Consider the following 27,719-nt stretch of genomic DNA (forward strand, 5'->3'; position numbering starts at 1 on the left):
CCCTGTGTCACTGGCTCTGTGGTCTAGCATCATCCTAGTTCCTTAACAAGAATTTACATCTGTACAGTTTGTTCAGATGGGAAGTGTTATTGAGTCAAGGACATCAGGCATGTCAGAGCAGGAGGCTCTGGAGAGTCACCCATCCAAAGGAAGAAACTGGGGTGACAAAACAGTAAGTGCTGAAGTGGGACATTAGAGAGCACACCTATGATCCAGTTGCTTTGAAGGCCAAGGGAAGAGAATGGCCAGTTGGAGTCTTGTCAGGGCTGAGTGAGAAGGCAAAAGGCAAAGACACAAACAAAGAAAACCAATAAATACTCAGCTTGTGTTATAACCCACACCTAGGCCTTTGAACAACATTCTGTGTACAAATCTTTTCTTTCCTTTCTCCCTCCAATGATAACCACTGCTCTAATCCCCAAATTTTTTAATTCATCTGTTTATATATTTAGTCATGAAACATGGTTCAGAAAGTGTTTTCATTGATTATCATGTAAGTTGCATTGGAATAAAGAGGTATAACCTGTGCCCTCGACAGCTTTGGTGGGCAAGGCAGCCTTCCTTACCAAAGGTGGTAGTGCTTTGGAAATCTTTTTAGGAATCGTTGCATCATTATTCTACGTAAAAATCATTTTTAAAATTGTGCATAACAACGTCAAGATTCAAATAAAGGAAAAGGAAATATTTTCCTAGGTAGCACTGTGATGGTAAACTCTTTCCTTTTAAATAAAACCGTTTCCTTTGCCATACTTTTGTGCTAAAGTTAGGTATATTCAAAATTCAGTTACTAATTTGGATCGTAGATGTATAACTTTCTCCCCTTTCCCTTTCCTGGTGTCTAGCTTAAGAAGCTCTTGCTGGCACCAGCCAACACTCAGCTCAGCTACAATGAATGCAGCGGTCTTAGCACTCAGAACCATGCAAACCACAATCACAGGATCAGAACCAACCCTGCAGTTGTTAAGGTGTGCATGCATGCAAACATTTTGTTACGGGTAAGGGGGGGCGGGTAGGGGCAGGGCTGCGGGGAGGTGGTGGCGACATTGCGTGAATCTGTGCAACAGACATAAAGTTTGTATGTAGTAATTTAGCCTCTAGAGTGGAAACAGTGGGTCTCCAAACATTGTACTGAGGGTGGGGGTTGAAAAAACTAGGATGAATTCCCTTATGCACCGTTTTTCTGATGATCAGAACGTGTAATTCCTTTCCCACTCGGCTAATACATGCAGCGGTCTGCACTACACCACGATTTACTGGAAGGCTGGTAGCTGCAGTCCGTGGATGACTTTAAGATGCAGGGTGGCTGTTTTGTCAGCTGTTTAACCTGAGAAAGATTGTTTCGGATTCACTGTGAAAGATCCGTCTCTGCCATTAATTGGAGAAAATGCTGGCAATGACATAATTCAGTTAGCGGGCTGTATTAAACAATGTTTGTCTTGCCATTCGCTGTGAGCGAAAGCAGAGCGTTAAGGGGTACTTAAGAGAGTTGTGAATACTGGGCCTCAGCAATCAGCGGTAAATTAAGGTTTAAAGCAGCGATTTTTTTTCTTTACTCACAGTAAAGGCGCTGTAGGGTCTTGTTAGTTACATGTTGCTGAGTAGGAACATCAGGATGTAGGAGAAATGAAATAAAAAGCTGCATAAATGGCATTTAGGAATTTTAAATGTAATTTTCTTTCTTGTTCTGCAAACAATTATTCACAGCTCATAGATCCAGTACACTTAGACTGAGCACTTCACCGAAAATCTCATCTCTTCAGAAACCTATATCCATTCTGATAAGGTTCACTTCACTAATTTTAGCTCTCTCTATGCCTTGTTTTTAAGACCGAGAATTCATGGGGCAATAAAGCAAAGAGCATTTGTCAACAGCAAAAGCCACAAAGACGTCCCTGCTCAGAGCTTCTCAAGTATCTGACCACAAACGATGACCCTCCTCACACCAAACCCACAGAGAACAGGAACAGCAGCAGAGACAAATGCGCTTCCAAAAAGAAGTCCCATACACAGTCGCAGTCGCAGCAACATGCTCAAGGTAGGCCAGCCAGGCCAGGGACCGAGAGCAGCCAGCAGGGCGCTGAATGCGCCTATGAAGTGCGATGCCCTCTGCCCCATCTGTGTTTGTCCCGGGCAAGGGGGTGGGGGGTGAGGGTCTTCCACGGACACAGATCGAATGTATCCTATTCAACGGCTTGGCAGGCTGAGAAATAAGGCCCGGAAAGACACCTGCATGCTAGCTGGGTGGAGTGGGGCCTCGGGGGATTACAACACCTTTGAGGTTTATACACGGTTGGATTTTGAGATCTTTGACTGTTATGCGCAATCGCTCGGCAATTCTTTACGGGGGCTCTTTGATTTTTCCCTTTCCAGTCATGGAAACAAAAGAGACGCTGGAGATCGCCTCTCTACCTTGAGAAGCAGTAAATAGCATTTATGTAGTCTTTCTGATTAAGTGCATTGTTTTACTTTCTGAGACCACCTGCTACGCTCACCGATCTTACTTTGCACGGAGGAGTTTAGAAAGTCTCGATTTCCTCTGCCCTTTGTATTAAAAAAAAATCACCTAGATTAAACAAAACATCTGGGTTGATCTTTATTAGTCCCACATGTAACTAGGAGGCTGATGCTTCCGAGGCAGATTCGGTGATTTGGGGAAAATCTCTCTTGGCAGAGATACAGTTTTCTCTTTCACCACTTCCCTTTCCAAATGTTGAATTCAGGAAGCAGAAAGAGTTTGCGAGAGGCAATTGTTGCTTTTAAACATGCCAGCTTCTGCTCCCTACTTGGAAACCTGTCATAGAAGCAGGCGTGTTCTATAGTAACTAGAAACATCTTTGTGTTTTCTGGTTCTCCAAGTTACAGCTACAGGGTGGTAGTCCCTGGCTGGTTTGAACCGTGATCATTTCAAACAGGGTTGTTGTTGTTGTTGCTGCTGCTGCTGCTGATTTTAATAAGGATCTCTTTCTTCAGATTTGTAATTCCTCTGCCTTCCTACCTTACAGAACTTTTAGGAATATCCCTTTAGTATCTTAAGTTGGCTCTCTATTAGTTTTATTGTTGTTTCTTTGCTGGAGGTGTCACTTTAGGGGACTGAAGGTAACTAAATGGGCCAGATGCCCTTACAGCTGCCTCTGCCAGGACTGGCCCCTAACCTCAAGCTCTAGCATTGTTGTGTTGGTTTTGTTTTAGCAGAGGAATTGATGATGTTGGAGACCTAGGAGAAGGAGCCCACTGAACTTGTGATGTAGTGAGTGAAGAATTCACTGGGCTCAGAGGAAGGATAGCAAGCTACTAAGAAGAGACTCGATATTCTAAGAGCATATATAGGGGGAGGAGGTCTCCCTCAGTCACAGACATAGGGGAGGGGAGAAGGGGGGAGGTAGGAGGGAGGGAAGAATGGGAGGAAACAGGGGAAGGGCTAACAATCGAGATGTAATACGAATAAATTAATAATAATAAAAAAAAGAATCCACTGGGCTCCTCCTCACCAACTCCCAGTCAGACGTTCAGTTCCTGGAGCTCAGTCAAGAGTCTCAGGTTCTTTGAAATAGAGTGTTCAGAAACCTGGTCAATTAGCATGTAGATCAAAGCCTCTCTCTCTCTCTCTCTCTCTCTCTCTCTCTCTCTCTCTCTCTCTCTCTCTCTCTCCCTCTCTCTCCTCCCTCTCTCTCTGTCTCTGTCTTTCCTTTCTCTCTTGTATCTTTTTGGATTTTGAGATTTTCTTAAAGTTCACTTACCATTTAATATTCCTGTAAACGTTTACAAGCCATGGCATTGAATAATTAAACAGGTCCCTGGAAGATGGATTCCAGCTATATGTAGAATTTTAAAAGTATAGATCTGTGCTAAGGCCTAAAAGGCTCATGCCAGAACAAAGCCATCTGATTCAAAAGAAAAACAAATCTCATGGTTATTAGAAACTTGGCCTGCTCTGAAGAACCAATAGGTGCTTACCCTCCAAGATTAGTTAAGTTGTTCAAAATTGCTAAGTAGAAATCACACGAAGAGTCAAAGATCACTTTGCAGTGGACAGTAAGGTAACTTTCTTCCTGTGTTGGTGTGTTTCTGACTGGGCTTTTGGTCTTTTCTAGGTTACGTTGTGGTGTCATGCACTTTTTGGTTCCTAAGGATAATTGCCTAGTTTATAGTGTGTGCTGGGTCTCATTCTTTCATTCACTCACATAATACTTAGTCAAAAGTAGCATCCACCTGAAGAGTAATGTGAGGGTCTTAGCAGCCTGTGAGCAGGCAGTCCTTGGAATAGTGCCAGTGAAACTGACTGTAAATGAAGCCAGGGGTCCTCATGAGACACTGTGAGAGCCAACGTCTACTCAGGGTGGCTGGAGGTTGTCACCTTTTGTAGGCCTTTCCTTTCCTACTTGCCTCTGCTGACATTGAGCCTGGCTGAGGCCAGGTTTCTCCCGTTACTCTTCAGATTCCCTGTACCTCACTATTTGAATTTTGGAGACATTTATATGAGCATTAGCCATGACTTTTCTACCTCCTCATTTCTGATTTTCAATGTACACTTATTGTGTGATTTAGCTCACTGTTTCTTATCGGGTAGTATTTTCTATAGAACCCGTGTAAATTATCCTGGCTATTAGCGAAATACCATAAAAGTGAGTAAAATCTGTTCATAAATTCATTCTTTTTGAAAGGCTGATTAAATTAGGCATACTCAAAAATTAATGTACAATCAGCTCATCTCTCTGTATATATGTAAAAGCCAATTAATCAATGTACCTAATTTGTAGAAGACAGCATGAGCTTCATATTTCTGGATGCACATTGGATAGATGATATACTTACTATTCAATTGTTTAAAAACTAAGCCCTAATCTACAAATTAAATATGTAAATACTATTTTTCACGTAAAGTACCTTATTCCAGACTAATTTGGATATAAATAATATTTTTACATTTCAAAAGACCTTAATTACTAGGGTTGATTAACTTACTTCAAAGTGTATTAAATTCAATTCCTTTTAATAATAGGAGGAAGGAAACATCATAGTGTCCAACTATGGCAAGAATCAGTGTTATGGCCACGTAGGCATCATTTAATACCATTGTGCCTCAGAGTACTCAACCATAAAGTAAGAAACTAACCCAGAGATCCTTTTTGATTCAGGTATATGATCTTTATTACAAATGTAACTACGCTTTGACCTTCTGAAAGCAGTTAACCAAAAAAAAAAAAATGGACAAAAGCTTACATGCATACATCTCCATATATATACATAATAAATTTCTCATCATCTCTTTTCTTCCCACTCAGAGTACAAGATTGACACGGACAAGCAGTTAACATAGAGAGCAGGAAGACTCCTACTCCTACATTTCTTGTTGAGAAAAGACACCCAAGAAAGCAAGACTCTCACACTCAAGGAGGGAAAGGAGTAGTGAGCTTTAGAAAAATATCTATTCGTCTTTTAACTGGCAAATGTGATGTCTCTGATTGTCTATCATATTTGGCATGCAAAAACTCCATTTAAGCCTTCTGGGTCAATGTCCACACTTTATCATCATCGCTCAACTAATTTTCAGTGAATAGGATGGTTATTGCTGGAGCCTTAGTCATCTCACTGAAATTTCCTAATCTCAGGGCTAGAAATGAAACTATACATTTTAGGAGTAAAATCAACTGAATATTCATTACGATCTGTCACCTTGTAGTTACTCTGCTGTTTCCTTGTCGAAACAAACTGTGTAGTGTTTCCAAATTAAAAACAGAAAGCAATATTTCTCTTTGATGGTATGATGCAAATTTTGTGTCCTTAACGAGATGGTGCATTTGTTGGAAAATTCTGTATTTGTATGTGTTTTCTAATGCTATTTGTACTGATTCGAATGTTGTTTGGAGTTTGTTTTAGCATAATGGACTGTAGTCTGAATTTGAGCCAATGTTCAGGGGTTTCCTTAGTTTATTCTCCCATTTGTCTGGTTGTTTCTAACTGGAGTATAGCAGAAAGTCAATCTGAAAAAGACTCAGGATTTTAATTCATTTCTTCTTCTTTCCTTTAGCCAAACCAACAACTTTATCTCTTCCTCTGACCCCAGAGTCACCAAAGTAAGTATTAAGAAATGCAGGCAGTTTTCAGAAAGGGAAGGGGGTTCTAGCACATTTGGCTACAGCAACTCCATTTCAGTTTGTTTTTATAAATGTGCCATATCTTCCAGTGACCCCAAGGGTTCCCCATTTGAGAACAAGACTATTGAGCGAACCTTAAGTGTGGAACTCTCTGGAACTGCAGGTAAGCTTTTACTTCAGTTGGAACTTCTCTCTGTGAAATACGTGCTCGATGCTAGGCTATATTTTGGGTGAGATCACAGAAATAGAGGACACGTGGAATTGAATAAGAAGTTACCTGCAAAGTGTCTTCAATTGCCTATTAAACCAAAACAACCAAAACCAAAACCAAAACCAAAACCAAAACCAAACCAACACCGAAAGAATCCTTGAGTTGAAAACTGTTTTACAGAGGCAGCGTTTGCTCACAGTCTAGCCCAGTCCTTCTGATACGTGGTTTTGTTACGGCTTCTCAAAGAACGTTACGTTAGGTTAAGACACCCAAGCATTAGAAAGAGGAGAACTGAACTTTTTTTTTTTTACCAGATTCTTATATTTTAAATTAACAATATTTTAAGAAATTCTTTGAGAATTTATTCAATGTGTTTTGAACTCAACATCTTTAATATCCTAACCAATATGTGTGCTAGACATCCAAGTGGTTTCAGTCAAGTCTACACTGACATCATGAGGATAGGGATAATTTTTTCAATTTTGAGATGAGAAGAGAAGTTAGTGATATTAAATAATATGTAAAATGACATCAAGATAGAAAACAATCCAGGCGATTCTTGGATTCAGATTTATTAATTACCAGTACTTCATGTATAGTATTTTCTCACTCTTTGTCATACTTAGCAGTATAATGCTATCATATTACTTTCTATCTATCTATTTATCTATCTGTGTACCTATCATATGTATCTACATATTTGTATATATATACATATATACGTGTATATATATATATACATATATACGTGTATATATATATATATATATTGTTTTTATCTTTCCAGCAAAGAGAAAAATTTAAATATGCCCTTTCAGCAAGCCACGATGTTCTTGCATATTTTCCAACAAGAGTCCTTGCCTCCATCTTTTGAGACATTTTTTAGTCAGGTTAGGTAAAGATTTTAATTAACTAATTTATTTATTTATTGACTTTGTATCCCAATCTTGAATTATCTAGTCTTTGTATCACGGGGAGACAAAGTAGCTAATGACAAATTCTTGGACTAACTAAAGAGTTCCAAGCTAACTTCTGAGTATAAATGGTGCTTTAAGAGTGAGCCTTAGGGTGTCCAAATCAGAGAGTCCTTGGCTCTGGCCATTGCTGATAAGGATAAAGGAAGAGTAAGTTAGACAAGATGCTTTCAACCAGAACTGTGGTGCCTACACGCACCACGGTCATTGTTGCTAAGTTTAATTTCACACTTTGAGTTTACTAAATTACCTTCTTATCAAAGGTCTACTGCATGATTGCATGGTCTGGCCAAGCAGCAGAGTAGTTAATTTCATGGCCTATAAATAGTGTGTGTATGCAGATCGCACATACACACACACACATATACACACAGGTTTGTATATACACACATACATTCATGCATGCATTCACTTGTAAGCATGTGCATAACTTTGCTTCTTTTCATAACATTTTATTTTAGTTTTCCCGAATTATGTTTTCATGTGTGTGAGTGTGGATCTTTGCACACAAGGTGTGCAGAAGAGATCATTAGATCCATGTGGAGCTGGACTTACAGGTTGTGGTGAGCTGCCAGACTTGGGTGCTGGGAATGAATGTCAGGTGTTCTGGAGAAGATGTACATGTGTTCAACTGCTGAACCATCCCTCTAGCTAGCATCTTGATTTCTTAAATAAATTGTAACTTACGCAGATCAGTAGAAAGAACTTTTGCGTGCGCGTATCTCTCTGAGAGGCCTTCTTAGTTGACCAGCAAAGATAAATAATTGGTGAGTTTGTATGAAAAGTTGATACACAATTCTTTAGTTTACATTTGCTTCAAACCTGTAAACATCCATTCAAACATCACACTTTTGTTAGGAGACAGAGACAGCGGTGTTGAGTGAGCTTCAGTGTTCTCACTTGATCCGTTCATCTTTCCTTGCACAGATCACACTAGCGATAGCATAAAGTTCTCTGCTTCTTACTTCATGTCTTTTGAGGGATGATGATCTGAGTGCATTTTTTTCTGGATTTTTGTGATATTCTGCGTCCCTGAGCGCGCGTGCGTGTGCGCTGCTCGCGTGTGTGTGCGCGCACACACACACACACACATACACACACACACACACACACACACACACACACACACACACCTAATTCGACAGTATCTGTTCTAAAACTTTATGTTAACTTTCTTTTAATAGAAACAAATTTTTGTGTTCATAGTCCATTCACTTACATAAAACATTGTCATCATAGTTAATGCCAGCCACTGGGCCAACAGATATTAGCAGGCTTACAAAGATACATGACTGGACCCCTCAATAAACGTCCAGCTGAAAGCGATCTATTAGTTGGAGTGTCCAGACTTAGGGAATTAGTCTCTCTGTTTCTGCAAGGGGCAAGAGAGCTTCCCTAGTTATGCATAAAAGCCCGACTTTCCATTAAAGAAATATTTATTATGAGTATAAATAATGTCAGGTAACTAGAAATGACACAGATAGAAGCCAATTGAAAAATTCTCCATAGTTCTAAAATAAAAATATTCATAGCATTGTTTTCAATAATTATATGCATGTGATTGTGACCATCATGTGTGTCAGTGAATGCTTAAATCATTTTAAGCCTAAAGTTTCACCTAACAAAAGCTGGAGGTTTTTTTGTACCACCTCAAAGTTTATTATTAGGATATACCAGTAATATATAATGTTCATTTGAGTAGGTAAATATATTTTTTGTTCAAATGCTTACTTTTATATGTTGAGGTTGTTTCATACTGTTCTTACTTTGAAATAGCACTATGGGAGAAATCTTTGTGCATACATTTTAAAATTTTATTTTATCAAAATAGATTTGTAATAGCTGTTAATGCCAAAAATAAGCATTTAATTATCTTAGGACATTCTGACACCTACATTGCTACATTGATTTGCAAAATGATATTTCTATTTATAACTCTACTGGTGCCAAGGGGACATCCATGCCTCATTACTTCTAGGTTGATATTGGATGTCTTTATGCCAAGGTGTCTTCCCAATTTATAAATATGAACACATCACACAAAGTGTACTCATTCCATTAGAGATATATTATGAATGCTTATTTTTATTTTCATCTTTCATTTTTGTTTTAATTTGATAGTTTTTTTTACATTTTATTTATTTTTTATTTTTACTTGGTGAATGTTTTGCTTGCACGTATGTCTGTGGATTCGATGCATGCAGTGCCAGTAGAGGCCAGAAGAGAGTGTTGCATCCCTGGGACTGGAGTTATAAGCAATTGTGAGCTACCATGTGGGGTGCTAGGAATAGTGCCTGGGTCCTCCAGGAGAATCAGTGCCCTTAACTACCAAGTCATCTGTCCAATACCTATTTATTTATTTTTGAAATATTTGGAAGGAATGGAAGTACTTAGACTTATTAGGCTGTGGAACTATTAGTTTTAAATTACTTACAAATTCGAGGTTTCAATAGTTTACTCTATGGAAAGGCAGGTGAAAACTAGTTTATGGATGTTCGACATGCTCAACACTTTATATAGAACACTGGTTTCTGTCAGGAATTTAATATTCATATTATTACATAAAATCCTTCATTCTTTGTATCATTGAAAGATTTGGTACAATGAAAACCAATTTACCAGGATGTTTTTTCTCTCTGCTCATTGTTGGCAGTGTGTGAGGTCTTGATGAGAAGAGAATCAGTATGTGGCTTAGCCAAAGTTCCATTTCTAGTGCTGAGAAGAGGGCCTGGCCATGGGAGGTTCTCAAGTTTGAGGTATGGTCTAATAGCTTACTGAGAAAAGAATGTGCACTGATAAGTGGCACAAAGGGAAAACGTCTTATTACATGTAATGTTTTGGCACCTTTAAGGAAGATGAGCCTAAAGGGTGCTTTTAGTTTGCTAAGCATGATGTCAGTAACTAAGCAGGGAAGCTAAGTTGGAGCCAGATTGCATTATACAGTAGAGAGAACTGGGATGGAAAGACACGTGGAGGAGCTGAAAGGTGTAGAGGGTGAAGTTTTGGAGTTAGTATAAAGGAGGAGATTGGGTAGGCAGAAGGATCTCATGGTGACATCGACATCCAGTCTTCCGGATACGGACAGAATTCTGTGCAGTGAGTGATGCCCATAATATCCTCTCAGTGGCTGTCACTAGAGTACATTGCTTCATGGCAAACATTGTGCATCAGAGACTGCCAAGGAGAAAAGGAGTCATCAAAGAACCCCTGTGACACGCCCTCCCAGTTCCAGGAAGTGTTCACGCAGAAGATTTAGAACTTTGTAGACTGTTAAAGGCTGAAAGGTGTGTCAAAGCAGTGCCATCACACCACTGACAAGTACAGGTGATCCACAGAAGAAGGCAGAAGGAAGTTGGGCTTTCGGTAGACTCAGCCGACTTGGCAAGTCTCGAGGAAGAAAAATATTTACATTGGAGTTTGAAACAGGGTGGAAGGAGAGAAGCAAAAAAGGGAAAGGGTCAAAGATGGTCAGATGGCTGTGCAAGTTTATCACTGAGATGAAATCACAAGAGACCGCACGGAAGGGACCCACACTTCCTCCTCTTTTGATTGCTAAGAGTGTGCTGTGTCCCTGGTCATTCATTGGATTTAAGGCTATATTCAAAACTACCAAATGAGATACTTTTGTACTCAAAGCAACAGAATATAAGTAGAAATACAATATTTCCAGTGTTAACTTTTTTTTTTTGCCCTACAAAAAAAGGCAAGTGCATAGAATTCACCTTGAGTTTAAGCACTTTATAAGGAACAAAGATAAAAATAAAAGTATACTATTAGGATAGAAGAGGCAACCTGTGTTAGTGAAGTTACACAGAACCTGGCTTTAATGTTAGACAACCTCAAGTTCAACTCAGTGACTGTGTTCCTGCGAGTGTTCAATGAGACTGAACATGACGGTCAGCACATTGTGTAGGCATTCAATTTCTATTAGCATCCACTGAGGCCAATTCACCTTGCTTCTCAAGCTCTCAAGTCTCACCTGTCTCTGTCATTGCTGGTCTCTCTGCAACCTCCTCTTTAGCAAATCCACATGTCATGCTTTCTACTTTGTTTTGTGGCACACACTCCTACTCTGGCAAGCATTGAATAAGTGATGCTTTTGGTACAGATATAGGATCTATATATGGAGGTACAAGCAACAGAGCTCTCAGGTTCTGTCAACAAGCACTTCTCCTGCTGGTGATTCTTCACTGGCACTTTAAACATAATATCTTTTTGAATCTCTGCCCATTCCATTATCTAAGAAAAAGGCTATATGTTGACAGTAGTTTCCTGGTGAACTCTGGGTTCAAAGTAGCTCTGTTTGACTACAGTAGATTCTTCTTCTGAATTTTAAAGATAGGACTTGGCATCTGTTATGTTAAATAGTTTTCTTTCCCCTTGCCAAGTGCCATTGATTGGTATTGGCTGCCAGAAGCACTGTGTTGGGAGAGATTCTAAGGCCAAGTTTGTACTCAGTGGGAATGTCATGATCAATTAGTGATGTCTGCTGCAGGTACAGCAGGGGGTGAATGGAGTAGAAACAACACCCGTACAGTTGATTTGTTGAACTTTGATCTCCAAGCTTATTCTGTTTGGTTGAGACAGAGAAGGTATATGAAGTTGCTGTATGCACTCTCCTAGTGTCTTCTTTTACTTTACTCTAAAATTTTTTTTTTAGTGAATTTCCCCAAATGTTTAAGTGGAAATGTAAAGACTCAACAGAATTCTAAGACCTCCAGAATAATGTGTGTGCCCCATCTGCAGCATCTTTGGGAGGCAGGAGGGATGAGATAGGGAGTTTGTTTTATTAGGTATTGCCAGCTGCTCTGACTTCCTTGTGATTGTCCTAAGCTAGCTCGTTGTGGCTGATAAGAAAAACTCTTCTCTTTTACAGGTGTAAAAACTAATTTGATTTCAAAATAGCTGTTGTTAGTAAAGCAAGCTGAGAGAAAAGAGAATGCTCTTGTGGCAGAAGGCATTTAAATCTATTGCATATGGAGATTTTTTTCAGACACTACCAACACGTTTTTTTTGTGTCTGGAATGGAAATGGCAAAGCAATGTCAGCTTAACAAGGTGATGGTTTGAAACACAAGACATGAAGGAATGTGGTTAGGGACCAACGTGGCTGGCCCCCCAACTTTTATGTATATGTATACATGTTTTGGTTATCGCTATAAACGTTGTGAAAACAACAGAGCTGTTTTATAACTGATAAAAAAAATGAGCAGAACAAAATAATCAGCTATCTTTTCACTCTGGCACCCCTGGGTTGTCCCCATTTCCCTCGGTTCACAATCTTTGGCTACGTTGTTTTAAATGGAGTGAACATGTAGCTAATTTGATTTGTTATTATTTTATTTGTTTGAGGATTTCATATTTGCATCATTTCTACCCCCAAATCCTCCCCTAAGAGCCCTCTCAAATTCATGTCCTTTCCTTCTATAATTATTTTTGTCATATATTACACACACGCATGGATACACATACACACACACACACACACACACACACACACACACATACACATACACACGGTACAATTAGTGTTGCCCTTATTTAGGGCTAACCACTTAGGATTAAGGTCTCGATTCTGAAAAATAAAGAAGAAGAAAAGCAAAAACCACTGCATCTACTTTCCCAGCAGCCATTCAGTGCCTCTAGCTCTCTTTTTATTGGTGGCACCTGTGAAACTCCTCTGCTCCTGTTGGCACGTTGACGGTGTGGCCTATTCACATCTTGTGTAGGCAGCCATATTGTTTTTGAGTTCATGGGTTCATATATGCAATATCCAGAAGATACTGTTCTGGAATAGTCATCCTAGTCTTCAGGCTCTTACAGTCTTTGTGCCCCTTCTGGGATGATCCCTAATTTTAGCTGTAGCTGTTCTGTTATAGATATCCTATTTGGGGCTGGGCCCTCCATCTGCATTTTGTGTTGTCATTTATTTTTAACTGAGTATTTTCCCTTCATTTCAATAACCAATCACTCAGAGTACATTTTAGTGAACACGTGACTAAAACAAACATACATTCACCAATTAATTTCTAATTTTTTTCTATTTTGAATTTCTCATTTAAGAGAAGATCTTCATTTTTCTAAAGGAAGTATTGACAGTCTACATGCACCAAGTCATTTTGGTATCTATTTCTTCTGTACTTGATATGCAAACATTAAAAAGTAGCCAGTAGTTTTACATGAAAAAAAAACAGCTATAGAAAATTGGGACGTGGGCCAGTGAGATGGTTCACTGGCTAATGCACTTATTGCTAAGCTTGACAATCAGAATTTGATTGCTCGGATTTCCATTTTGCAGGGAGAAAACCAAATGTTGTGGATTTTTCTCTGACTTGCATTATTCTAAAGCACTCATACACATACATGTGTATGTAATGTACACATGCCCTCAAATGCACACACCTACATGCTACCACACACATGCACTAAAAATAAATAAATGTAATTTTTAAAAAGGAAAGTGCAAACTGACTTTGATAGGTTATTTAATCCACTCCTATTTAGGAAAATCCATGAAAGGCAGACCCAGCGAACATTGGCCACGCTGACTGTCCTGAATATTCTCCTTTTTCTTCTATTTTCAGCCTCATTCATCTTCGCTCCATGTCTGTAATGTTCACTCTTTCTTCTCTGTTTACTTTTTTGGAAATGATAGCATCCCATTGGCTATTTCAGCCAAGGATAACAAAGTAATTTTCAACCTCACATCAGCTTTGGGATTTGGTGGTAGGTAACTCCATTTCCAAGTTCCCTGCCCCAGATCAGTGGGAGAGTACCTAAGGGACAATAAATAATAACTTCTACTTTGAAGTTGGGTATTAAGTACTTTTTGTAGGAATGTTTTGAAGCATTTCTGCAAAGTCAGTTTCATCCCCAATGATTAGTTATGATATGCAAAATAATTCATGATGACAGGTAAGGAATTCCTTTTCAGTGTGGACAGATGCTAGCCAGAGAGACCCAGGGCAATGCATGGGAGGCCTTACTGTGCCAAGTGTTAACACTTTAGTGCTTGGGTTTTGTGGCGCATCAGTGACTCTTGGAATTGTGCAAGGGATGGAGGACACCAGAGGAGCCAGGATCAGCCAATGACTTCAGCACCTGTTGTAGCAATAGCTACTGTTCCACTGTTTTGGCCATCTCTCCACTCTAGTGACATGCCCTCCACATAATGAAGCTCTAGGATATACAAGAAAGACAAGATATACTTGTCTTTGCCTTACCTTCTTAACTTGGTTAACTTCTTTTTTATTTTTTACTTTTTTTTTTATTAATTTATTCTTGTTACAGCTCAATGGTTATCCCATCTCTTGTATCCTCCCCTTCTTCCCTCCCTCCCATTTTCCCCTTATTCCCCTCCCCTATGACTGTTCCTGAGGTTATGCTAACTTAACCCTTTATTATCTTTCCTTCAAACCTTAAATTGTCACACCATCCAAGCAAAATCTTGCTAAGTTAACTCAGAAGAAAACTGCAGAGTTAGCAGGACATTCTGAGACAGGTTATAAACTGTGCACATGTAGACACACACACACACACACACACACACGCACACACACACACACACACACACACACACACAAAGGTAAGAAAAAAAAGTCCTGCACAATTTCGGTAGACACTGGGGCTCAAGAAACAGGGCAGAGGTGTCACCATTTTTTAGATTCATTCAATTAAACAAGCAAAGTCCGAAGAGAGCTCCTCAAAGAAAATCACTTCATGGAACACAATGAGAAACAAAACAAAACTAAACTAAACCAAACTTGTCTTTGACTTTTTTTTCTTTAAATAAAAGGGTTGTTTAAAACGATGACTTGTCGAGTGTGTGCCACTTCTCCCAGATCGGCTGTGCAGAAGTGCAGAAGTGTGAGTGATGTAGAGGTACTTGTTTATTATAGAGCACATTTCAATGCAGTAATCATAAATATTGCTAAGGTTGTGCTCTGTTGAAATATGACCTACATACTCTTGATTGTTTGTGTTACGTGATTTGTCTGACACCCATTACATTCTGGGTAATAGCAGCCATTTGTTGCTCTGCACAGCAGGCTCTTTTGACAAAAGAAAATAGGCAGCAATAAAAAAGCTATAGTCTGAATTACATTCTGCACGGAGCTGCACTGCTGAGAGTTTGTGCAAGTGTCTTAACAATGCTCTGAACTGCCTCTTGTCAGCCTTCAGCCTGTAATGGCCATCTGTCCTCACATAAATCTGTCAAAACCTGCTAAGTTCAAGAGAGAGCATGGAATATACCTTGTACTGTCAACACCAAAATGTACACATTCCCCAGAAAAATCAACACACAGGAAAGGAGCCAGAGGTTATGGGAGGCATTAGCGCTGTTGATTTAGGCTTGTGGCATGAAATTGAGAGTCCAGCCATTAGTGGAAAGATGAGCAAAGGAATTGAGCATTAAGGAATTGAGTGTTGACCTCCCCTGAGCCACAGGGGAAGAAGCTGTGGGCAGAGCAAGTCAGGTTAGAGAAATATAGCTGATCCAAGGGCCACAAGGGGTAACCTGTCCCATCAGCAATGCTTAAAAGTTTGCCACAACACTAAAAGAAAAAAAGTTCCTTGTGCTTGATTTTGTTTTCCCTTATTTTGCCTTAGGTCTCCACTATATCTAGAAATAGATTTTCAATTAAGCATTGGGTGATACAAAGTCTGTCATCCATGAAATTTCTCAGTCTTGTGTAGAGATATTCTCTGATTATGGAGGTTTGGTTAAAAAAACCTAAAGAAAATAGTGAATTACTTCCAATCTTTCTCCTACCCTCCTAGTGAACTGTTTCCCATCTAATGCCAAGTAGGATTTGAGGCAGCAGTTGATGGGTGCAGAAATTCACAGCCCTGAGGCTTTCACTCACTGGTCACATTTGGTTTCCCCCAAAGCATTTCCATCCATTTAAAGCATACCCACAACAAAAACATAATGATTTCAAAATTGGAAGAAGTGCCTCTTTATTAAAAGGAACTGTGATGTCCCTGAGGGTGGGGTCTTTAAAGTACTAGCCAGCCGCGTAGCATCTGGCACACAGTAGGTGTGCTGTGGGTGTCTATTCAGTGCAAAGAAGCTCTCCTATTGGAAGGGCATGAACAGCTCTGTCTTTATTTTAAATGAAGTACGATCATCGAGGAATCAGTACAGCCAAGAACAACTGGGAAACCATTTATTTAAACAATAATAAGCTTAGATACCAGGACAAGGGTTTCAGATTTTCAAGAGTAAAATATTTCTATATTTAAAATCCCTAGATAGTCAAGGTATTTTTAGAGCTAGTCTCTCTTTTATAGTGGCCTAATTTGGCATTTCTGAAGTTCAGGGTTTCTTTTTATACATCTGGACTGTCAGTCAAAACACAGATATCTGGAGTAAAGGCCGTGTGCTACACAGATGTTCAAAGATCTCACTTCTCAGCATGTGGCCTGGGAACCATCTCATTAGAAATGTGTAACCAGCTTCCTAAGTGACTCTTAGGCCACTGACATGTAAGACCAACTACTCAGAGAGAAAGTACAAAATAAATAAGTAAATAAATAAAATTAGCAAAATAAATTGTAGACACTTAAGTCCAGGCAGCTTCCTTCAATGCACTCATGATCCCTGTGGCCAAACGTGATGAGAGTCTTGTTACCAACAACAACAGCAGCAGCAGCAAAAGACAGAGATTCAGGGAAGGTGCAACACACACAGCATGAGCCACCCCAGCATGAGTCATTAGAAAAGTAAAACTTACTTTAAATGGGATGAGCATAAGGAGATTTACGCAGGTAGATTCTGCGTGTTGAATGGCATTCTCTCTAGGACAATGGTCACTTTTTCTTTCTCTTTATTTGGCTTCACTTGTTAGTACTCGCTCAGCTTACTCATCATTAATTTGTGTGTGTGTGTGTGTGTGTGTGTGTGTGTGTGTGTGTGTGTAATAGATATGTGTTGGAGTTGGCATGTGCATGTGTGGAAGCCAGGGGTCAGAATCATACTGCTTCTCTTAATCACTCTTCACCATTATTTATTGTTTTTGAGGCGAAGTCTCTCACTGACCCTGAAGCTCATGGGTTTGGCTAGACTTTCCAGCCAATGAGCTTCAAGGCTTCACTGGATTCCGTCTCCCATCACTTAGAGTGACTGGTACCTTCTGCCACACCAGGCTTTTCACATGGGCGCTGGTGATTTCAACACAGGTCCTCATGTTTGTGTATTAGGCACCTCACTGACTGAGTCCTCTCCCCAGTCCCTCATCATCAGTTTATGAGTATCTTTGACCTTGATGGGGACCACTCAAGAACCTGACATCTCATTTTTTTTTTTTTGAGCATGAGTACCTTAAAATGTATTATGTTGGTCACCGAGGATAACCTGTAGTAGAAACCTCGACATAAGAGCAGAGAGCAGTTCAAAGCATAAACAAAACAAGAAAAAAATGGCATAGGAGCCTCTCAGTATGAGAACAAGTCATCTTGTGCTCCTCTCTAACAGAGAGAACAAAAGGAACACGTGCCTTGATGGCACAGAAGTTTCATGCAGGAAAATGTTACCTGCTTTGCTGCTGCAGCAAAGAGTGGGCACATGGACAAAGTCCACTCCCGTACAACTCTGGTCTGCCCAAAGGAAGTGTGCCATGCCTGTATTTGTCTTTCTGCAGTTCCCCCCTCCCGTTCTTCACCAAGATAATTAGCTCAGCATACTGAAAATTGCCTAAGATTGGTACAAAATCTTTTTTTTTTAAAAGAAAATAGTAATTTCTTCCACATCTTTATCATTGAGTAGGAGAGCAAGACTGCACCATCCTGTTTATATCAAAATTGCAAAGCACCTCTCTGTGACCTACTTGATTCTTGACATATTTACATTTTTTTCCCAAGCAAGGTAGGAATTTTCCTCCTTGAAATACACAGTGCCTTGAGTCTCACCCCAGGCTTGTTAACTGATATGAAGCCTTTTTTCCCCCTCTGAATGGCATTCACCCATCCTTCTACGTAGAAAGTCTATTGTAAGCTAAAATGTTCCCATGTAAGCATAAAGCCATTTGAACTGCTTGAAGCCTGCCCTCCTCCACAGTTCCCTGGGGGAGGTGGGGGGGGGGATGTGCAGCTTCACAGTGCTTCTTCCTGGGCAGGATAGGGCAGGGTGGGTGCAGCTTCACAGTGCTTCTTCCTGGGCAGGATGGGGCAGGGTGGGTGCAGCTTCACAGTGCTTCTTCCTGGGCAGGATGGGACAGGGTGGGTGCAGCTTCACAGTGCTTCTTCCTGGGCAGGATGGAATCAACAGACTTTACACATCGGTGAGACTTAGCAGTAACTACTAGACCTCAGACTCCGGTACCCTGGCTTTTGAAGTCTTTGTAGGAAGGCAGATGAAGCACTGACCCATAGGCATCCATCTTCCTTCATTTGTTCCTCATGAAATTAGCTGCTGAAGCTTGGATTTGTTTCATTCCTTCTGTCCCATCGCCCTTAGTGACAATGGGCTCTAAATAAAACAGTCGCCTGGCACAGCGATGGTTAGAGTCACTTTGCAGTTAGCTTTCTGTTGCAGAATCGTATTTTAGACAGAATGTATTAGTTATGCTTACAAGAATGTATTTTACCTACATTAGCCATGGTTTACTAAGTTAATGAACTGTGGAGACGGGGCTCACTGCTGTCAAGCCGTGGAGGGGATCTGGCACCTTGTGTTCAGCAGGGCCATCCTATTTTGATGAAGCTATTTCAAACATGCCCATGAACCTAATTCCCACCCTGGACAAAATTTGCTATCATGCTACTTTTTTTTTTTTTTTTTAAATATTGCCCTGTGGGCAGACTCTTGATTGTTTTAAGAGCCTTGAGCCACTTTTTATTCCCTGCAGCGTTCCTTGCAGAAAAACAAAACAAAAACAAAAACAAAAACAAAAACAAAAAAAACGCCACCAAGGCTGTCCCATGATTCTCAGATCCCAACACATTGATTCCTTTTAAGTGACTCTAGCAACACCCTTGAAGATGCCAGTGTTGATGACACCTGCTTCTGAAGCAACTGGCGGTGACACATTCCTGTTTTCTAGGCAGCAGGATTTGTTAGCATAGATGTCTGAAATACAAAATATCACAGCCTTCCCTGCTGCCTGGCACTGTCCATCATCAGTCTTTGCTGGGTGACAGTGGCCTAGAAGAGTGTATTTTTCAGACCTTGTCGTGAATTTAGTTCCCTTCTTCCTCACTCCGTTTCAACCTTGGTTTGAAGTCTAAGAAAATTTGGGAACAGTGTTTACCCTTGAAGACCATTATCTCCGTCTTTCTCTCTCTATCCCCCCACATTTCTTTTGTGTTTCTCTTTTGTCCTAGGCCTAACTCCACCCACGACTCCTCCTCATAAGGCCAATCAAGATAATCCTTTCAAGGCTTCTCCAAAGCTGAAGCCCTCTTGCAAGACCGTGGTGGTGCCACCGCCAACAAAGAGGGCCCGGTACAGCGATTGTTCCGGTACCGAAGGCAGCCACTCCACCAAGAAAGGGCCAGAGCAATCGGAGTTGTACGCCCAACTCAGCAAGTCCACCGTGCTCAGCCGGGGACACGACGAAAGGAAGACCAAACGGCCCAGCCTGCGGCTGTTCGGTGACCATGACTATTGTCAGTCAGTCAATTCCAAAACGGATATACTCATTAACATATCACAGGAGCTCCAAGACTCTAGACAACTAGACTACAAAGATGCCTCCTGTGACTGGCAGGGGCACTTTTGTTCTTCCGTAGATTCAGGCCAGTGCTACCTGAGAGAGACCTTGGAGGCCAGCAAGCAGGTCTCTCCTTGCAGCACCAGAAAACAGCTCCAAGACCAGGAAATCCGAGCTGAGCTCAACAAGCACTTCGGCCATCCCAGTCAAGCTGTTTTTGATGTCGAAGCAGACAAGACCAGTGAACTAAAGGATGGCGACTTCAGTAACGAACAATTCTCCAAACTACCTGTGTTTATAAATTCAGGACTAGCCATGGATGGCCTATTTGATGACAGTGAAGATGAAAGTGATAAACTGAGCTACCCTTGGGATGGCACGCAGTCCTATTCATTGTTCGATGTGTCGCCTTCCTGCTCTTCTTTTAACTCTCCTTGTCGGGATTCAGTGTCACCACCCAAATCCTTATTTTCTCAAAGACCCCAAAGGATGCGCTCTCGTTCAAGATCCTTTTCCCGACACAGGTCGTGTTCTCGATCACCATATTCCAGGTCAAGATCAAGGTCCCCAGGCAGTAGATCCTCTTCAAGGTACGGCATGTCAAAACCCACCCAGTGCTAAAGTGTTTCCCCGGAAGTCGTAGAAAATATCCAACCTCAAGGTTGCCCTTCCGGAGCCAATCAGCTAACGAACCGAGAGTTGTACATCACCTCCTCCCCCCCCCCCGCACCCCCTTTCTTCATGTTCTCTCACATGCCCAGCTCTGAGCACTCTGCCTTGGCCAATCAGGACAGAGAAAGCCATTTGTAAGGACCTTGCTTGCGTAACTTTTTCCATTACCCGAAAAGCAGCTCTGTGCCGGGAGAGTTGAGATCCATGTAAGATAAACCTGACAGCGTAGCCTTCCCTTGAGCCATAGCAACATCAGTCAGAGACGCGGAGAAGGAATCTATCACGCCTTGGTCTCCAGGCTGACTAGCTGATGGCAAGCTGTCACTGGACGATCTTGCTAGGAAAGAAAAGGCAGCCCAGAGGTGTTCAGTGGTCCCAGTAAACTTGTGCTAAGAGGCAGTTGAAAACGTCCTTTTGGTTTTCTCCTCTCTCCCAGATCCTGCTTCTACTATGACTCAAGCCACTACAGGCACCGCACACACCGAAATTCTCCCTTGTATGTGAGATCACGTTCAAGGTCACCTTACAGCCGTCGGCCCAGGTAATGAGGCCTGTTCTTCCTTCAGCTCCCCCAACCCCTCCTTTAGGCGGCAAGACTAATCATGCCAAACTCTTCTCCACCCCTCCCCAACTGTTGCTGGTTGGTGGTTTTGTTTTTTGTTTTTTGTTTTTTTTCCCCACGCACCTGGACGTGGTCGACTTAATAACGAGGCTATGTTTCTCAGGTATGACAGCTACGAAGCATATCAGCATGAAAGGCTGAAGAGGGACGAGCACCGTAAAGAGTATGAGAAGCGGGAATCTGAGAGGGCCAAGCAGAGAGAGAGGCAGAAGCAGAAAGCAATTGTAAGCCCCCCCCCCCCCAGCCAATTTGTTTTCTTTTCTTTTCCTCTGTGACTCCTCACCCCACCCCCCCACCCCCCGATTAAACAACAATCAAAAGTTAATGTTTTGTTAACATGGAGACTATTCAACTTTTTGGCTTTAAAGTATCAGAGTTTTGAGACCCTCTTATTTGGGAAAACAAAACGGTGTCAAGTATATTTCTCATACTCAGCTTTCTGAAGATTTGTTTCGAAAAATGGAGAAAAGGGAGGTTTCTTTGGTTTGATAGGAATCGGAGACCATGTGTTTTACAGTCATCTTCGCCTTGCTTCTTTCTCTGAGTGGAGCGTGAGGAGAGTCCACATTCCATTTAAAGTCACAGGGGAAGTGTGCCTAAGGAAGTCATCATTCCTTCCTCTGATGGGCCAGCATCTGACGGTGCTGGGGATTGATGCCTTCAACTTTCATATGGGCAAAGCCGATGCTCATGCGTACAGATGCATAGGTTATGCTGAACCTTGCTTGCTCTCTGAAATCCAATACTGTCCTTAACTAGCTGCTAACACATACTCTAGACCCAGCTCTCTCCTGCTATTACTAACCATCATAGACCTTGGTTGGCAAGGAAAAAAAAAGTGGCACTCAGGTGGTCAAAATCCAGTACACACCCATGGCAGACATTCTTAATCAATCACGGAGCTCTGTCCCTCTGAGGTCCCACAGAGCCTTGGGGTCTTTCCCAACATAGTGCTCCTGGGCACTGTGGCTAATCAATGAGCTATGGCACTGTTTTGGTTCATTGCACCTGCTGCCTGTCTGTGCTAGCCGCTCCAAGTCACTGCAGTGCCAGGCAGCACTTGACATAGCTTGCATATAAGCTAACTAAGCCTTAAAGAAATAGACTCTAACTATTAAAGCTGGTTTCCTGTGGTACCTCCAAGAAAACACAGAAATAATAGCAAAAGTTGATAAAGCAAACACACACACACACACACACACACCCCAAAAACCAAAACAAACAACCCCCCCGAAAAACTCACTGCATAAAACACCACACTGATGGGGTGAAATCATCTTAATTGATAGTCACTGACTAGAGTAGAAAGGTTAAATGAGAGATCTGTTGATCATAGACAGTTAAAGAAACAGAAATGAGACATAATTGAATAGTTATATTGAAGTTCTGGGTATTCACTGCCATTTAACTCTGGGTCTGCTAAGGACGGAGTCATAGGCATTCTGCAAATTATAACACTTTACCCCATTTTTTCCCCTCAACTTTCAAATAAGCTGTGATGTTAAGATTTGCCAGAATGTCATCAGTTCACACTCTGGAAGACTAATGAAAATGAAAATTTCAACTTTTCTAATATTGCTGTATTTAATTAGTGGCCTACTCAATAATCATCATAACTAACATTATTAGTGTTGTATAGTTTACAAAGCCTTTTCGCAGCACACAAAGCAGTTACTCATTACAAAGGAGAATTACATTGAGAGAACATGCATTGACATAGTGTTTGCTGACTCATTGCATCTACTATTTGTAAATTCATACCTTATAAAGTTCTTGATTTTTTTTCTTAAATATGGGGTATTATTTGCTCACTTGGGCAAAATACATTGCAGTTCTAATCAAAGCAAGATGAACATTTTAATCAAAAATATGTAGATAAATGATATGTATTTATTTTATGCCTACCAGATAGTTTAGGTCTTAATTAGAATAAAGATGGGGAGGGTGACATGCTTTTTGCTGGTTTAACTTAGCTCTAAAAATATCTAGTAGTTTGCCATTACTGCTGATGAGAGAAAAGCACTCCTAACCTCTCCCTCTCTTCCATTCGTCTCTCAAATGTTGACATAATTCTTTGACCAAGACAGTCTCTATCAGTACTCTTTGGATGAAGACTTGGAGTAATCCAAATGTCAACTTGGATATACGAAAGCAGTATGCATTAAGTAGACACCAGTGAGATGTTTGGCATTTGTATTTATTTAGATTTAGAAAAACATCTGAAAAAGCAAAACAAAACAGGTAACAGAAACTGTTCACCAAGACAGTGATATATGGGTAGCAAGTACTTCATACGTGTTTGAGGCTTTCTGTTTAATAAATTCACACTTTGAAAGTTATATGCTATTTCTGTTTGGCACACATGAAGTCTTAGAATCCTATGACAAGTAATGGTCGGGTGCTTAAGATTGAAATTTAGGTGAGACCTGGTACCTGACTCCAAAGAGATTTGAAATAGGCTTGCAACTAAAGATGTATAAGCTGGAAATACAATGTGATTAGTGCCATGATAGAAGGTTCGTCTAAGATACATGGCTAAAAGTGGTCACCCAGACTTGTGGATGAGTGAGAACAAACATGGGCATGTTAAAAGTGATCAACAATTTAAGGAGGGCAAAGGTTTTTTTTTTAAACAAATAATATGTCCAATATGACAAGATGAACTATATGAATAGATTTTGAAGACTTAGTATAAAGAATAGTGGGAAATTTCTAAATGTTTGTTTTTTTTATCTATCATGAGTCATATGATATTTTGTGATAAATAGTACATATCATTAGCATATTTTGTTTTTTTCTATATTAATGCAGCTCTTAGAAAATCTTAGATAACTTATATTGTGCTATGCTTTTATTGAGCATTGCTATTGAAGGTTGACGCTCTCTCTGCCTAGGAATCATCTCTGGAAAGTAGCTCATTGTACTGGGAACCTTTAGTGATTTTAGTATAACACTGGGGTAAGATGGATTGGACATCTGCCAGGAGGTCTCAGCAGCAGGCAGAGTTTGGACTCTTGTAACTCATGCTAACGATTTTGAACTCTGTTTTGGAAACACAGTGGCACTACATAATGGCTTAACCCACTGGAAGATTTTTGTAATTGATTCCCTTCTTCGCATCATAAAGGTTTTCTTTTAGGTGGCATCATGCATTTGAAAGAAAAAAAAAACCAACTACTTTTACGGACTTGAGCACAGCATGCCGACAGTGACTTTTACTCATTTGCTTTAAATTCCATTCAGGAGGCAGCTATGAAAGCCAAGATAGGTTAGCTAGATTGGTGACTCCCATCCAGAATTTGAGGTGCTCTTAAAGTGATGGAATGCATGGCCACTTCAATTTGTCATGTCTTGGATGCAACGCCGCATTAACTACTATGCAGAGCAATCGTGTGTCTAGGGGACCAGCAACTCAGAGGTTCCAAAAGAAAAATGTAAGCAGCCTTAAAATGTGGTCATTGATATTTTACAGAATAAGACTTCAGTTTTGTCTTGTGGGCTGCATTGCATTTATGTTTAATTTTCAGGGAAAGTGGTCTAGGAGGTCTATAAATTTGTCAAGATTCTACAAGTCTTAGTAGAACCCAATTTGAGCAAACCCTCATGAAGCTAAGAGAACGCTAACAATGAGAAACGACAAATACAGAAGTCTCCTCCATGACTGGACCTTGCCATGACATCAGGGTGTGCTTTCATGTAACTTCCAGCCAAATCCGATCTCAAAAATCCAAGTGACTCTCTGCCTTTCTCTGTCCCTAAGTTTAAAATAATTGAGACCACACTGGTGCTATGAACACTGGAGTTCAGGACTTAGTGTCTGAGCTGTCACTGTTTTAAGTTTTGGTTGAAATTCAACTCCAACTCCATTTGCAGTCTGTACAGATTCTGCCAGAAAACATGATAATAGGGTGTTAATTTAAAGAGCAAATCTAGGTGTTATGATATGGCTCAGTGCTTAGAACCAAACCCAGATGCTGAGAAATGGCTAGGCTCTCACAGATTTCTCCTCTGTTGGTATCTATACAGCTGAGGAGCCACAAACAATACATTAGTGATGCTGATTATAAATGTCTCTCTCTCCAAATGTAGAAATGTCAGTTCTTCTTCTTAGAGAAAAGGATTCAGTTTCCTATATCAGCATTTTTTAAAATTTTCCTTCGAGTATTTAGCTGTTTCAAGGAATATTCATTAGAGGGAAATATATGTTATATTTGGAAATTTTCAGTTTTGTAAGAGAAAGAAATGCTAGATGACTATTTGCATCTCATATGAGTACACACAGCGATGGGGTGTGGGGAAAGACCACAGCAACACAAGGAAAGCAATGCTTTTATTATAGTCAAGGTTTGGCAAGTGCAAGTATATGCCCAAAGTCATCCAAATATTTACAATGAATGGTGCAACCTTTATATTCTCATGATATTCAAGTAAAAAATTTAAAGGCATTATTACTGGTCTATAGAGATGGGTACATCTCACCTTTGCCTTGATTGCCAGCTCCTGGACTGACACAGGCTAGCCTGTGTTTTAAACCTGGGAGATTCTTTTTAATATTTTCCCAGAGCTAATTCTGAAAATTTGAATGCTGTCCCCCAAATACCCTTCACTAGGCAACATAGTAAATGTCTTCTCCACTACATAAGGGTATTCAATATTAAGAGAAAGAACAACAGATTTTTTTCAATAATTTTTTAGGTGATCTTTCTTTCTATATATTTAGCTGGCTGTCAACTGTTGCCTTATTTTTTTTTAGAAATAAAATTATTTTACTAGAATGTTCAGTTATGCATAATATTCACCAGACCCATGTGACGTGCGGGGGTGCTGAGTCTGAAGCACTGGGCATTGCATGCTGACCTACCCCTGAGCTATTTCTCCAGAAGTACCTTGAGAGAATTTGTGCTGAAGTCACTTTGCAACTGCTTTGGAATTGAAAACAACATTCTTGTGTTCTGGTGGTTAAAATGGAATACCCTTTCCAGAGAAAGAAGTGTTAGCAATTTTTATGCTGCCCTGAGTTAAAACTGCAGGATAAAAGTACTGGGAACCAAATTGAAATTATACTAAACACACAGGTGTCTAGGAACACAGGACAATTTACTGAGCTGATCCATTCAAAAGGATTTAACCCTTCATTTGGCCTATATAGTTCTCAGAAAACATCAACTCACACTGCTTCCTATCTCTCCTTAGTCAAACCCCACTTACTGAGAGTCACATTATTTCATTTTTTTCTGTTACATTTTCTTTAATTTTTCTTTTCATTGCTTTTTCTTTTTTTATGTACCTTTTTATATTATTACACATATATACAATAAACTATATACAGCAAGAAGAACCACAAAATAATCAGGAATTATATAAATGTTACATTCATAGTGTTTTGGCTATTTGTATTTGGCAACTTTGAAGAAAACATATTTTCTATTTTGGTGAGTCTAAAATTCTGATTGTAAATCAATATCTATCATATCTCATTTCTATGAACTTACAACATGTATCTAGACCTAAAAAATCTTAATCCCTAAACAACTAAGATTAATTGTAAAACTAAGCTATCTGGATTTCAACCCCATCAGAGACTTGAGAAGGAATAAAATTAATTATCTGAGTAAACCAGAAGTACAGGCTAACGTCTTCCAAAATGAAAACAATGACAGTTTGCTGCCTGAACAGTCACCCGAAACTCAACATTTCTTCATGAGAAGCTGCCATCGTTTGCTTTTCCCAGCTAACCAGCATGCTCTACGCTCTTCCTGATAAAGATTTTAGTACTAGAAAGTCAGTTAATTCCATCATACTTTTTTCTTTATTTATCTCCTGTATTTTAGTGTAATGAGAATTTACTGCAGCGGTTAATGCAACATAAATCTCCAGTTTTATTACCCACCCCATCAGCAAACTAGCCTTTGTGAAAATTGAAGCTAAAAGTTATTTGATAAATGTCCCGTCCTCCTCAATAGTGAAAACTGCTCTGAAAATAATTTTTTAACCAGCTTTTTCCAAAGGTTCTGAGTTCCTTCCAGCCCTAAAGAAGTTGGAAATGTTATTAAGCATTTTGATTTCTTCTCCTTTCATCTCCTGTTTAGAAATTAATGTCTTGAAAAATTGGATGCAAATGTTATTTTTTTTTAACATATGAACTGTATTCACCCTTCTAATTCAACTTCAATGTGTTAAAAGGCTGATTCTTTGCTAGAAATCTTGTGGACAAGACTTGAAGGTGTCTTTCTTCTGTTTTCGTGTTTAGCTTGTGGAAAACAAGGGACTTGAACATTGTTTAGAACCTTTCAGCTCATCTTCAATCTTCTGGTCTTTGTAAGGAAGCAGGGCATTGGCCCGTCCTTGCATTTCATAAAAAAGAGCTGCTAGATTAAAACGTAATTTGAGTGATGGAGGAACAACTCATTCGAGCTGTGTCGTCTTTCACTGCAGACTCTCTCAGTCCTAGAAAAGGTCCTCCGGGTTATGTCTTTTTGTGAAGATCGTTGCT

The 27,719-nt window shown here is 40.1% G+C and overlaps 1 protein-coding gene across 1 annotated transcript in view; it reads left to right on the plus strand.

Annotated features, from left to right (window-relative positions):
• The window catches only part of PPARGC1A (PPARG coactivator 1 alpha), a 94,639-nt gene that overhangs the window by 55,902 nt on the left and 11,018 nt on the right, over positions 1-27,719 (plus strand). The window contains 7 exon segments of the mRNA XM_084797618.1: positions 843-965; positions 1,828-2,035; positions 6,029-6,074; positions 6,185-6,258; positions 19,604-20,522; positions 21,041-21,145; positions 21,330-21,450. Of these exon segments, the coding sequence (XP_084653744.1) occupies positions 843-965; positions 1,828-2,035; positions 6,029-6,074; positions 6,185-6,258; positions 19,604-20,522; positions 21,041-21,145; positions 21,330-21,450 (1,596 nt within the window).

Source organism: Acomys minous, assembly GCF_964271855.1.
Source record: "Acomys minous genome assembly, chromosome: 10".
NCBI classification, from domain to species: domain Eukaryota; kingdom Metazoa; phylum Chordata; class Mammalia; order Rodentia; family Muridae; genus Acomys; species Acomys minous.